The sequence below is a fragment of the Oryctolagus cuniculus genome, chromosome 17 (genome assembly GCF_964237555.1).
Source record: "Oryctolagus cuniculus chromosome 17, mOryCun1.1, whole genome shotgun sequence".
Classification (NCBI taxonomy): domain Eukaryota; kingdom Metazoa; phylum Chordata; class Mammalia; order Lagomorpha; family Leporidae; genus Oryctolagus; species Oryctolagus cuniculus.
In genome coordinates this window covers 27,089,292-27,101,478 of record NC_091448.1, presented here as the reverse complement: position 1 = coordinate 27,101,478, position 12,187 = coordinate 27,089,292, and the positions used below count along the sequence as shown (strand labels likewise).

The following is a 12,187-nucleotide window of genomic DNA, read 5'->3' as shown; positions in this document are numbered from 1 at the left end:
GCTCCCAAGTGCAGGTCTGACAGGAACAAATCGTGTCACCTTGGCAGGGCACTTCCACCATCAGGGAGCAGAGGGTCTCCAGGTTTAAAAAACCAGGGCTGCGGCCCTGCCTGCTGCGCCCTGCCCGGCCCGCGGAGCCTAGCGCCGGCCAGCCGCTGTTGGAGTCGACAGCACAGCGACCATCATGGAAGCCCCAGGAGGTGCTGGCTCCGCGCCTGCCCCGGGCCACACGTCTGAGTAGACTCTGCGGCCCTTGCGGGCACCCAGGCCGGGAGGCACCGGGGGTGAAGACAGGAATGCAGAGACGCGGGCCTCGCGGAGAGGCGCCACCCGCTCGGCGGCCCGCGCGCTTCAGCCTCAGCTCGAGGCGCTGCGCCCCGTGTCGGGTCTCCCCAGGTACCAGGCCTTCCCGTTTCCCTTCGCCGGCGGCCACAAGTCCGCCTGGTCATCGGCGCCTACTAAGCGCTTCCCTCTCCGGCAGCGCCGGGAAGTCGCGCCCGACATCCGCCGCCCTGAGGGCCACAGAAGACGCCAGGGTTTGAGCGGGAACGCCGTTTCCCCAGGAACGAGGGAACGAACGCGAGCGCCACCTACCGGCCGGTGAAAACAGTACAGGTGTTTCCCAGACACGGGCTATTTTCAACTCAGCATCTGTTTTATAAATGGGCTTGAGTTTGGTCTCTGGCTACCCACAGTCCGTCTGTGCCTAGGCTTCCACGTTCACTCTTCAGCTCCTCTCTACAGCTTAACCCCAAACTGTCTCAGTCCGCAGGTGTTCTGAGCTGCCCGCTGTGTCAACGACGAAAACACCTAAAGGTTCCATCATCTCTGCATTCACACATTCCACCTGCAAGACAGTCTCTCACATCTGAGAGCAGCACACAATTCCCACGTCTCCAGTGAGCCCACAGATCTTCATTTGGAACTCAGAAAATGTGCCCTTAGCCATTAACCTATATGTAACCTTTGTTCTATCTGTAATCAAATCAGATTAAAAATTTATTTGAAAGGCAGAATGACAGAGAGGGAAAGACAGAGATATTCCATTGGCTGGTTCATGCCCCTACCTCCAAAATGGCCCACAATTGCAGGGCTGGGCCAGACTGAAGCCAGGAGTCTGGAACTTGGTCTCCCATGTGGGTGACAGGGGTCGAAGTACTTGGGCCACCACTAGCTGCCTTCCCAGGCAACACGTAGCAGGCAGCTGGGTCGGATGTGGAAAGGCCAGGACTCAAACCAAAGCTCCCATACAGAAAGCCAGTGCCACAGTGTCATCCCCTAGATTCTTTTAAAAGCTCACAGTTATATATCTATTATATGGCACAAGCATTAACTAAATGTTGGAGACAAAAGTTGAAAAAAATACTAGCAGGAAAAAAATGTTAAAATACATGTGAAGAATGTGGCAGTAAGTTGGGAGAGGGAGTGCAATGCTTTCCCCAAGGAACTAGTAAATTTTTTTTTTTTTTTTTTTGGACAGGCAGAGTGGACAGTGAGAGACAGAGAGAAAGGTCTTCCTTCCGTTGGTTCACCCCCAAATGGCCGCTACGACCGGCGCACTGCGCTGATCCGAAGCCAGGAGCCAGGTGCTACTCCTGGTCTCCCATGCAGGTGCAGGGCCCAAGGACTTGGGCCATCCTCCACTGCACTCCTGGGCCACAGCAGAGCTGGACAGGAAGAGCAACCGGGACAGAATCCAGCGCCCCGACCAGGACTAGAACCCGGTGTGCTGGTGCCACAGGCGGAGGATTAGCCTAGTGAGCCGCGGCACCAGCCAGTAACTTTCTTTCATGACCTTGATTTCTTCCACTGGAAGAAGGACAACCAAAGTTCTATGGAATGGCTGATAATTATTCACTGCGTATTACTAGCAATGGGGAAGAGACAAACAAGACACATCAAAGATTCCAACTTCTCCATCATTCCAAGTAGATCCTAGATCATCCCACGTGGTTCTGGATGGCAAAACACCACCTCACAGCTCAAGATGGTCCCCCAGCCAGGCGTCAGGGCCACACTTGTGCTCCCGGAGAAACTGCAAATACAGAATTGTGCAGAGTGCCTGTCGTGGCTCTCACGTCCTTGAAGCATTAGCTGGCACTGACTATATGGAGAGGCAATGAGAAACTGACTCCAGTCCCTTCCACTGAGAGGGAAATACTATTAAAAGACAAATATAGAATTGGTAGCATCTCCCTCTGTGGAACAAACAGCACATCTGTCTACCCTGGGGGTTAGAACTGAAAATTCTCTGCTCCTAGCAGAATATAAAAATGATGTAGAGATTTTAACAAAGTATAGTTAAAACTTAAACTGCTCCCATCATTTTCTCCAGAACGACAAATTCCTGTAAATCTTCACACTCCTGGGAACTGGAAACCATATGCAAAATAAGCATAAGTAAGGTCTGGTGTCCATTTCTGAAACAAACTGATTTAGCTGAAGCCAGACAAGGTAACAGGCTACAGAAAGCTGGCCTGCAGCTGCTCACATAATCCAACATTGCCCTCTAGCGACTTGAAAGAGAAACAGCACTAACAAGCCAAATGGCTACAGGAATTTTAAGTTTTAGCAGTAATACAATTTGCTACGGATCTTGCTGAAAAACAGGGCAGAGAAAGTATCTCTATAATTAGACAGCAACAGTCTATCTTAATAGGAAACCTTTTAGAAAGATGATAGCATGGTGCCAGCGCTATAGCATAGTGGGTAAAGCCACAACCTGCAGTGCCAGCATGCCAACTACATGCCATATGGGCGCCAGTTCCAGTCTTGGCTGTTCCAGTTCCAATCCAGCTCTCTGCTATGGCCTGGGAAAGCAGTAGATGGCCCAAGTCCTTGGGCCCCTGCACCCACATGGGAGACCCAGAAGAAGCTCCTGGTTCCTGGCCTCAGATCAGCATGGCTCCAGCTGTTGCAGCCAACTGGAGAATGAACCAGCGGATGGAAGACCTCTTTCTCTCCGCCTCTCCTTTAAACTCGGAAGGAAGGAAGGAACGGAAAGGGAAAGGGAAAGGGAAAGGGAAAAGATGCTGGGCGGGAGGTAGCAGCCACCGAGTAGTAGCGCAGTGCTTGGGATGCCCGCATCCCATTACGAAGTACCTGGGTTCAACTCCTGGCTCTGCTCTCAATTCCAGCTTCCTGCAAATGCTCACGCTAGGTCCCTGTCACTCACAAAGGAGGCCTGGATTGAGCTCCAGGCTCCTGGCTTTAGCCTGGTCCAGGCATGGCTGTTTCCAGCATTTGGAAAGTGAATCAGCAGATAGGAGTTCTCTCTCCACTTCAAATAAATTTCAATATATAAATTAAAAAGTTGTTGGGATGTCAACACACCCCATACTTACCAGATAGTTCTGGGTCACATCCAACAGAGCAGGAAGGCTCTGGAAGACACCAAGACACCCTGCAGTTTGCTAAATATACTACAGCAGTACCTATGTTGTCTGCTTGACAACTACAGTGGGATCTAGCACTGTCAGCCAGACATGTGACAGGGAGGCCCACACTGCTTGACATATGACCTATGCTGTCTCCTCGACATACTACAGCAGGACCTACACACCACAGTGGGACCCACCATTCACTGGGCACAGCCACTTTTTGTCACTTGAAAAACTACCTCCAAGAAGTGGGTTGAAAGCTTTAGACCTCCAGGGTACTTTTCATTACCCACCTTTGCAATCTCTTTAAACTTTCTGTTTTTTATAATACTTTTTAAATGCTTGATACAGTATCAGTCTTTCTGAAGAAATGCAGGACCTTCTCTAATGCAAGGTTATATTATGATTAAAGAGTTTTGGAACCTAAACTAAATGGAGCATTTCAGGGAACAGTTCTAGGAGGGGGGTGGTTAATCATTATCATAGGACAAGAGTACTAGGGTTTCACATGTAACAATGACAGTGGTTTGAAGTAGTAGGAGACTTGAAGTAACTCACCCCGTGACCTCTCACATCAAGTAAGGTGACCTCTACAGCTCATCAGAGTATCTGTTAGCCTAGGCCCCAAGTGCAGGGAGATCTGTGCTAGAGGGGGAAAGCCACCAGGCCTAACTGCGAAGCAGGACCATCTCTGTCTGGCCACAGACAGGCATTTCAATTTCTCATGTTTAGTCTTCAAAGAAATGCACCCAAGTTGTTTGTGTCTGTGTGTTCGCGTGCATGCTGTGTGCCGGGAGAAGAACCACACACACTTACTTTCAAACAAAAGCTGCCACGTGTTTATTAAGACACTGCCATTAACTTAAGCATAGCTGACTCTGTTAATCATTATCCCTGTAGTACCACAGTCAGGAAAGTTTCTGAAAAGATGTAATAGGACAGGCTTCTCTTGTGTTCAACTGGACCTGAGGAAAGAACAGAAGAAATCACACACTTGACTGACAGCTGCTGGTCACCAGCTGACAACATGCACTGGCCAACACACCAGCTATACCGCCTGCTCTTCCTGGCTAAGGCTTTGCTCAAAGCCCTTCTATTTTATACATCCATTTCCTTCATGAAACCTATCTGCGAGGTTGGCGCTATAGCATAGCGGGTAAAGCCACCGCCTGCAGTGCTGGCATCCCATATGGGTGCCGGCTAGAGACCTGGCTGCTCCACTTCCGATCCAGCTCCCTGCTAAAGTGCCTGGGAAAACAGCAGAGGATGGCCCAGGTGCTTGGGCTCCTGCACCCACACAGGAGACTTCAGATCAGCACAACTCCAACCATTGTGGCCATCTGGGGAACGAACCAGCGGAAAGATCTCTGCTTCTGCCTCTGCCCCTCTGTAACTCTTTCAAATAAATAAATAAATCTTAAAAAAAAAAAAAAGTCTATCTGTACTCCCATACTGCTCAACTCAACATCCATGAATCTACAAGAAGACCAAACAGTGAGCTATGCTGAAGTTCAACCTCCAGGCCACCACGTGAGGTCAAAGATCACGCCACAAAAAGGGAAGCATGCTCTGGATCTGAAGTACTGTGCGGCCATCACTGAGCTCTGGGAAACAGGGCAAGCCACATACTAACCTCTGGAGAAACGCGTACAGTAAAAGGACTCAAGCTCACGCTAGCAACAGCTCTATCTGAGGATGCCTCTATTAAGTCTACTGTCTGCAGATTAAACACGCTCAGTAGCAACAGCTTTTATGATAATTAGTGAAAGCAAGGTTAGCGATCTGACCTCAGAAGAACAAAGCTGGATTGTTGTGATCCACGATAAGAAATCACAAGGAAGGGTCAAGCCCACGCCCATCCCACTGCCCTAACTGAAGACGCAGCAACCGAGGGGTTCGGCTAACGGGCACTCCCTGCAAGCCTGACCACTCATAACAGAAGGATTTTCTTACTTCAAAGAATCCCTTTAGAAGTCTGAGTAATGGTGCAACCTGAAAAAAAAAAAAAATAAACCAACCTGAGTATTAGTGCAAGTGAAAACAAGTCATGTAAACAAAACCACAATTACTGAAGGTATTGTCTATTGGATCACAAAACAGCAACTGGGAAGACATCAGGGGGAAAAAAACTAATCCCAATTCTCCCACACAGTTAGGTCCAGACTCCTCGGTCTGCCTTTCTGGAGGACTTCAATGCCTCATATTTTAGAAAAATTAAGCTGGCTCCAAAGCTGCAAATTGGGATCTACAAAATACTGACCCAGCCAGACATACTGTCAGATTCAACCCACTTGTCAATACAGCTGGACACAGTCTCACTCTAGAGAGCAATGCTCTGGTCAAGTCTAATTGCCTTTGGGGCTTACTCTGAAAACAGAATTTCAGTTTCCAAAGCAGAGGGTGTGTGGCAGAGCAGGCTAAGGCACCACTTGGAATGCCAGCATCCATACTGGAGTGCCTGGTTCAAGTCCCTCTACTCCCCTTCCAATCCAGCTTCCTACTGCACACCCTGGAAGGCAGCAGATGATGAACCAGCAGATAGAAGACCTCTCTCTCTCTCTCTCTGCCTCTGCCTCTCTATAACTCTGCCTTCAAATAAATAAATAAATCTTTAAAAAATAATAAACATAAGGTGTTAGGAAGCAGCAATACTAAAGTGGCTTTTCCTCAGTCTGATATTGTCAGCACACAGCTTACTAAATGGTGGCAGCAGCGGGTGAGAGGGCACACTGTGGCATTGTTAAGGCACCACATCCTGGCTGCTCTGCTTAAGATTTAGCTCCCTGTTAATGTACCTGGAAACAGTGGAAGTTGGCCCAAGTACTTAGGCCCCTGCCACAAATGTGGGAGACCAGGATGAAGTTCCTGGGTCCTGGCTTCAGCCTGGCCCAGTACAAGCCATTGTGAACTTTTCTGCTAGAGATATTTTATGGTAGAAAAATAAACAAAATAAAATAATCAAGATGAGAGCCCAGGTGAACACTCTGCAACAAATCGCATTTTACAACTGGAACATAACTGCAGGAAAATATACTATTGTCTTTCACATCCTCAAAGGAAAAGTACAGGCACCTCCGAATTTAAACATAAATCAACCTACCTGTACATCAGGGCCTTGCCTTTCTCATTCCCCAAGGCAAAGTATCCACTTCTGGGAGAAAAATCCAGGGTGTGAACATGAGAAATATTCTTTTTAACGACTGGAAAGTTTGAAAATACTGTACAGGAAGGAAGGTGAACCTGCAGGAGATAATAAAGGCTTTACATTACAACTGAGAAATCATTTTTCTTTAAATTTTATTCTGCATTCTGTCTTCTTACTGGAACAAGTAGTTCACTTTACTGTGGCTCACATTTAAGTACAATTAGCAAAGTGTTCCAAAATTAAAATCTCAGGGTGCACGGTAGGCACAGTGGTTAACATGCCTATATCCCACACTGGAACACCTGGGTTTGATTCTCAGCTCTGGCTCCCAATTCTTGTTTCCTGCCAGTGCAGATCCTGGGAAGAAGCAGGTGATGGCTCAAGTAGTTGAATCCCTGCCACCCACATGCAAGAACTGGACTGAGCTCCTGGCTCTGGCCTTGATCCAATCCTGGCCATTGCACACATTTGGAAAATAGATGAGAGAGCTTTTTCTGTCTCTTCCTGCCTCTCAAATGATCTTTTAAAAATTTTCTGATATGATCTTTAAGTGAAAGGGATGGGAGGAAAGACAGTATTCATAAGGCATCTAACATGTTGCCTATGAGATTCAAATGTCTGATGAACAAATGAATCAATTAACTAAAGTGGAAAGTCAACGGCTGCAGTGCCAGTGCTATAGTGTAGCAGATTGATCTCTCTCTCTCTCTCTGCCTCTCTGTAACTCTCAAATAAATAAATCCTGAAAGGAAAAAAAAAAGTCAATGGTTGCCACTAATGCCCTAATTTAATGACCACAGTGAAGAATACTAAAATCTGGGGCTGGCAGGTTAAGCCACCCACCACATGTAACATGGACATCCCATATGGGCACCAGTTTAAACCTGATCCAGCTCCCTGCTAATGTGCCTGGGAAAGCAGCTTAACATAGCCCAAGTGCTTGGGCCCCTGCTCCCACATGGGAGACCTGAAAGCAGTTCTGGGCTCCTGGCTTCAGCCTGAACAGCCCTGGCTGATGAATCTATTTGGGTAGTGAACCAGCGGATGGGAAGATCTCTCCTGCTCTGTCTCCTATATCACTCCTCTAACTCTGTCTTTCAAATAAACAAAAATTTTTTAAAAAACTAAAATCTGATCACAGAGATAATTTAAACATTCATGAAGAGTTTCATTTGATACAACTTAAAAGTCATATACTGTCTTCCAACTTATACTCAAAATGTTATCAAGTCTCCCAGTATCACAAAATTGCACTTTGTTTTTGAACTATTAACCAATTTGCCTTTTGCAATCTCTACACAAGGAGAGCTGAATCATGAAAACCTGATTCAACAAGTGAAACTGTTCTGATTGAGAGCCAGCTCACGCAGAAGCCAGACCTAAGCATAAGGAGGGCAGGTTCAGCCTGCACAGCACAGTTTCAATGCTAAAGCGCTGGTGCTAATGAAAAATGGTCTCGGGGCCAGCGCTGTGGCACAGTGGGTTAATGCCCTGGCCTGAAGCGCTGGCATCTCATATGGGCGGCGGTTCAAGAACCAGCTGCTCTACTTCCAATCCAGCTCTCTGCTGTGGCCTGGGAAAGCAGTACAAGATGGCCCAACTCCTTGGGCCCTTGCACCCACATGGGAGACCTGGGGGAAGCACCTGGCTCCTGGCTTCGGTTCGGCACAGTTTCGGCCATTACAGCCAATTGGGGAGTAAACCAGTGGATAGAAAACAACTCTTTGTCTGCCTCTCCTCTCTCTGTGTAACTCTTTCAAATAAATATTTTGTTTGACAGGCAGAGTTAAGACAGTGAGAGAGACAGAGAGAAAGGTCTTCCTTCTGTTGGTTCATCCCCAAATGGCCGCTACAGCCGGCGCTGAGCCGATCCGAAGCCAGGAGCCAGGTGCTTCCTCCTGGTCTCCAACGCGGGTGCAGGGCCCATCCTCCACTGCCTGCCCGAGCCACAGAAGAGCTGAAATGAGAGGAGCAACCAGGACAGAATCCAGCGCCCCAACTGGGACTAGAACCTGGGGTGCTGGCGCCACAGGCGGAGGATTAGCCTATTGAGCTGTGGCACCAGCCCAAATAAATAAATCTTAAAAAAAAAAAAAAAAAAAAAAAAAAAAGGAAAAATGATCTCAACCTAGTGAAGCTAGGTTAGCAGCACCCCAATTTGATTTTAACATTTAAAGTTCTTATACACTTCTCTATACCCAGTCTCAAGAAATTAAGTGTTTTTTTTTATTTTTTAAAGATTTATTTATTTGAAAAAGTTACACACAGAGGAAAGGCCGAGAGAGAGAGAGAATGAGACGTCTTCCACCCGCTGGTTCACTCCCCAACTGTCCACAATGGTCAGAGCTGCACCAATCTGAAGCCAGGAGCCAAGAGCTTCCTCGGGTCTTCCCATGCGATACAGAGGCCCAAGGACTTGGGTCATCTTCTTCTACTGCTTTCCCAAGCCATAGCAGAGAGCTGGATCAGAAGTGGAGTAGCTGGGTCTCGAACCGGCGCCCATGAGATGCCGGCACTGCAGGCAGCAGCTTTACCCACTATGCCACAGCGTTTTGTTTTTGTTTTTATTTTTGTTTTTTTAAGAACGTAAAGCAGACTCCTCTTTTGAGGAGCGAAGTCAAAATATGTGTATTGCAGAATTTTTTCTTTTTTTGACAGGCAGAGTGGACAGTGAGAGAGACAGAGAAAGGTCTTCCTTTGCCATTGGTTCACCCTCCAATGGCAGCCGCACCGCGCTGATCCTATGGCAGGAGCCAGGTGCTTCTTCTGGTCTCCCATGTGGCACAGGGCCCAAGCACTTGGGCCATCCTCCACTGCACTCCCTGGCCACAGCAGAGAGCTGGCCTGGAAGACGGGCAACCGGGACAGAATCCAGCACCCCAACCGGGACTAGAACCTGGTGTGCCGGTGCCGCAAGGCAGAGGATTAGCCTAGTGAGCCACGGCACCGGCCTTGCAGAATGTTTTTACACTGAGTCTGAGAATGCAGAAATTCCTTGCTTCTTGGTAAGTGGCTTGTCTTCCTAACTCTGTTTTGTTTGGGCTACTGTAAGTTTGCACCCTCTAGGCAAGTTTCAACTATGAACAGGGAGCCAAACATCAGCGCAGAACATCTGGGTAAAACACATTTGCTACAGGGCAAGAACAGTGCTATTATATGTTGTCCCCACCCTACCTGTCACCTGATACTCTTACGGGATCCTTAACTTGGCTGGCATGGCACTGAAGTGTGGGGAGCTGGTTTTCTGACTCTTCTGAATCAAAACACACAAGAACCAATGTATCATTTGAGTAATTTCTTACAGATAATTTATTTCGCGCCACCTTTTTCATTTCCAACCTAAAAAAGGAATATATTGTCTCTGTAATTAGAGCCACCTAAACCAACTGCCTGCTATAAGGGTCGAAATCAGAGGAAAAGAAATGTGGCGATTTTCTAAAATTTATTTTTGGCAAAAGGTAATTGTGTGCTTTTGCAGCTAAACAGACCAGGGCACCAAAAATACTGTGGTAAACACACACATTTATAATCTTTGATGTAAATGGCGTCCCCTTGGACGCGGTGCCCTCATGCAACAAGCAACTTACACGACCAACACAGTGGCCATGCACTCACACAGCCCACTCTGTCTCCTCAGGTGCAGGACACACACCAACTCACCTGCCTCTACTTGTAAATGTCATCTCCTCTGCTGACGTGGAGTGGGGAGGCAGTGGGGGCGAGGAAGGAGGAGGGCTGTGTGTTTACAACCTGCTCTAGGCTCAGAACTAGCTACCTGCAGAGTTCCCCAGCAAAATCTCTCACTGCATCCGTATTTGGTGCCTCTTCCTTCAGACAAGTGACCACACCTGGCTAGGACTCTTGTGTTTTGCTGACCTCTATTTATGGCCTCTGTACTAAAAGCTATTTAACTATTAATTAATAGAAAGCCCAAAAAGACTCTGCTTCATCAACTCATTCCCTTTATCCAGCACTGTTTCTGACTTGACAGTTAACAGTCTAGATATCCAAAGTCAACAAGTAAAAGCTAATCCTCCATCACTTAATGGATACAAAGTCCCACCACTTTCTCCTGGATCCAAGGTTGTAGCCTTAATAACCATCTGTCTCTGGGGTCTCCTATTGGTGTAATGGCTTGGATTTACAGTCACTGCTTTGTGCTAGGATAACAGAAACTGTTGCAATCATTACAAGCACTTGCATTTTACTGGCACAGACACTGCTTCGCTGAGGCCCTCTGAAGCTGCCACGCCTGGCTTCTTTCCATTAGATATGATGGCTGACTACCATTTAAAAAACATGATTTGGCTCTTACTAATGAATTCCTTGTGTGCTTTTGCCACAATAAAAACACATAAATGCTGTCACAATCACTGAAGCAAACTAGGCAGAACTAACTATGATGCGTCTTGCAGAATAGATTATGTCAACAGGAGATGCATCCCACGGTTTTCAAAAACAATTTACTACTATTAAAATGATAAAAGGTTAATATGCACTAGTACACCACTCCCATTAGAGGAGCAGGGATTTTAAGGCTGACTCGAATTAAAACCTTCTCATGTATCAAATGATCCATTCAACAGAGAGGGAATAAAATGCAACACTCTATTTTTCAATTTTTTCCAACAAAATGCTTTCTCAGGAAATCTTATGCAGAATCCCAATATATGCCACACCTAACAGTGACACTGCTCTATGTAATACGGCCAGAGCTTAGCCTCATCCTTGTTCTATTAACCATATAAAATTCTGTGCAGATTCTAGGGATCTGAGAACTTTCTGGAAAACCCACTGTAGTGCTAGAAAGAATATGAAACCTAGAAGCAAATTCTGTCTTTTACTACCTGTTGATTGTGGACAAATTCATCCTCTAATGGACTGTTATTTCAGTCAAAGAACTTTCAAAGAACTGTTTGTAAATGTTGGTAAACTATACACAGTGCCAATGAAGTATGGAAGGCTTTTTGCTAACTGAGCAAAGTCAAACTAACCGTCTTGTAATACATTTTCAATCTAATGGCATATACATACAATAGCACAAGGCAATACCACTACCTCAAGTTCTATGCCATCAGTATACTTGGTGTCCAGAGCAATTATCTGTTAAATGAAGAAACTGATTCTGTCTGAAGAGTAGGAAACAAATGGGGTGACATTTAAGCTAAGCTGTGAAGTTGGGCAGGAGTCAGCATAGGCCCAAGGCTGCTATTCTGTTTTTTGTTGTTGTTGTTGTCTTTTTTTTTTTAAGATTCTATCATTTATTTGAGAGACAGACTGACAGATAGAGAGGGAGAGACACAGAGAAAGGTCTTTTATCACTGGTTCACTCCCCAAATGGCTACAATGGCTGGAGCCAATCTGAAGCCAGAAGCCAGGTACTTCTTCCAAGTTTCTCATGCGGATGCAGGGGCCCAAGCAGTTGAGCCATTTTCCGCTGCTTTCCCAGGCCATCAGCAGAGAACTGGATCAGGAGAGAAGCTGGGACATGAGCCAGCACCCACATGGATGGTGGTGCCGCAGGAAGAGGCTTAGCCCACCACACCATAGCGCTGGCCCCCAAGGCTGCTATTCTTAGACATCTGCCCATAAAGCATAGCCTGTGGGCAGTATTCAGGACCACCGCCCTACACTGCTGTCAAACTTTCCCTACATGATAAGG

General features: G+C 46.8%; 1 protein-coding gene across 1 annotated transcript in view; it reads right to left on the bottom strand.

The window, feature by feature from the left end:
* Nucleotides 1–4,196: 4,196 nt before the first annotated feature.
* Nucleotides 4,197–12,187, bottom strand: part of UTP18 (UTP18 small subunit processome component) — a 40,679-nt gene continuing 32,688 nt past the window's right edge. Inside the window, exons 12-14 of the mRNA XM_008271283.4 lie at nucleotides 6,481–6,620; nucleotides 5,334–5,372; nucleotides 4,197–4,345 (exon numbers count right to left, since the gene is read on the bottom strand). Of these exons, the coding sequence (XP_008269505.3) occupies nucleotides 5,348–5,372; nucleotides 6,481–6,620 (165 nt within the window). The 3' untranslated portion in view covers nucleotides 4,197–4,345; nucleotides 5,334–5,347. The remainder of the gene's footprint in view (nucleotides 4,346–5,333; nucleotides 5,373–6,480; nucleotides 6,621–12,187) is intronic.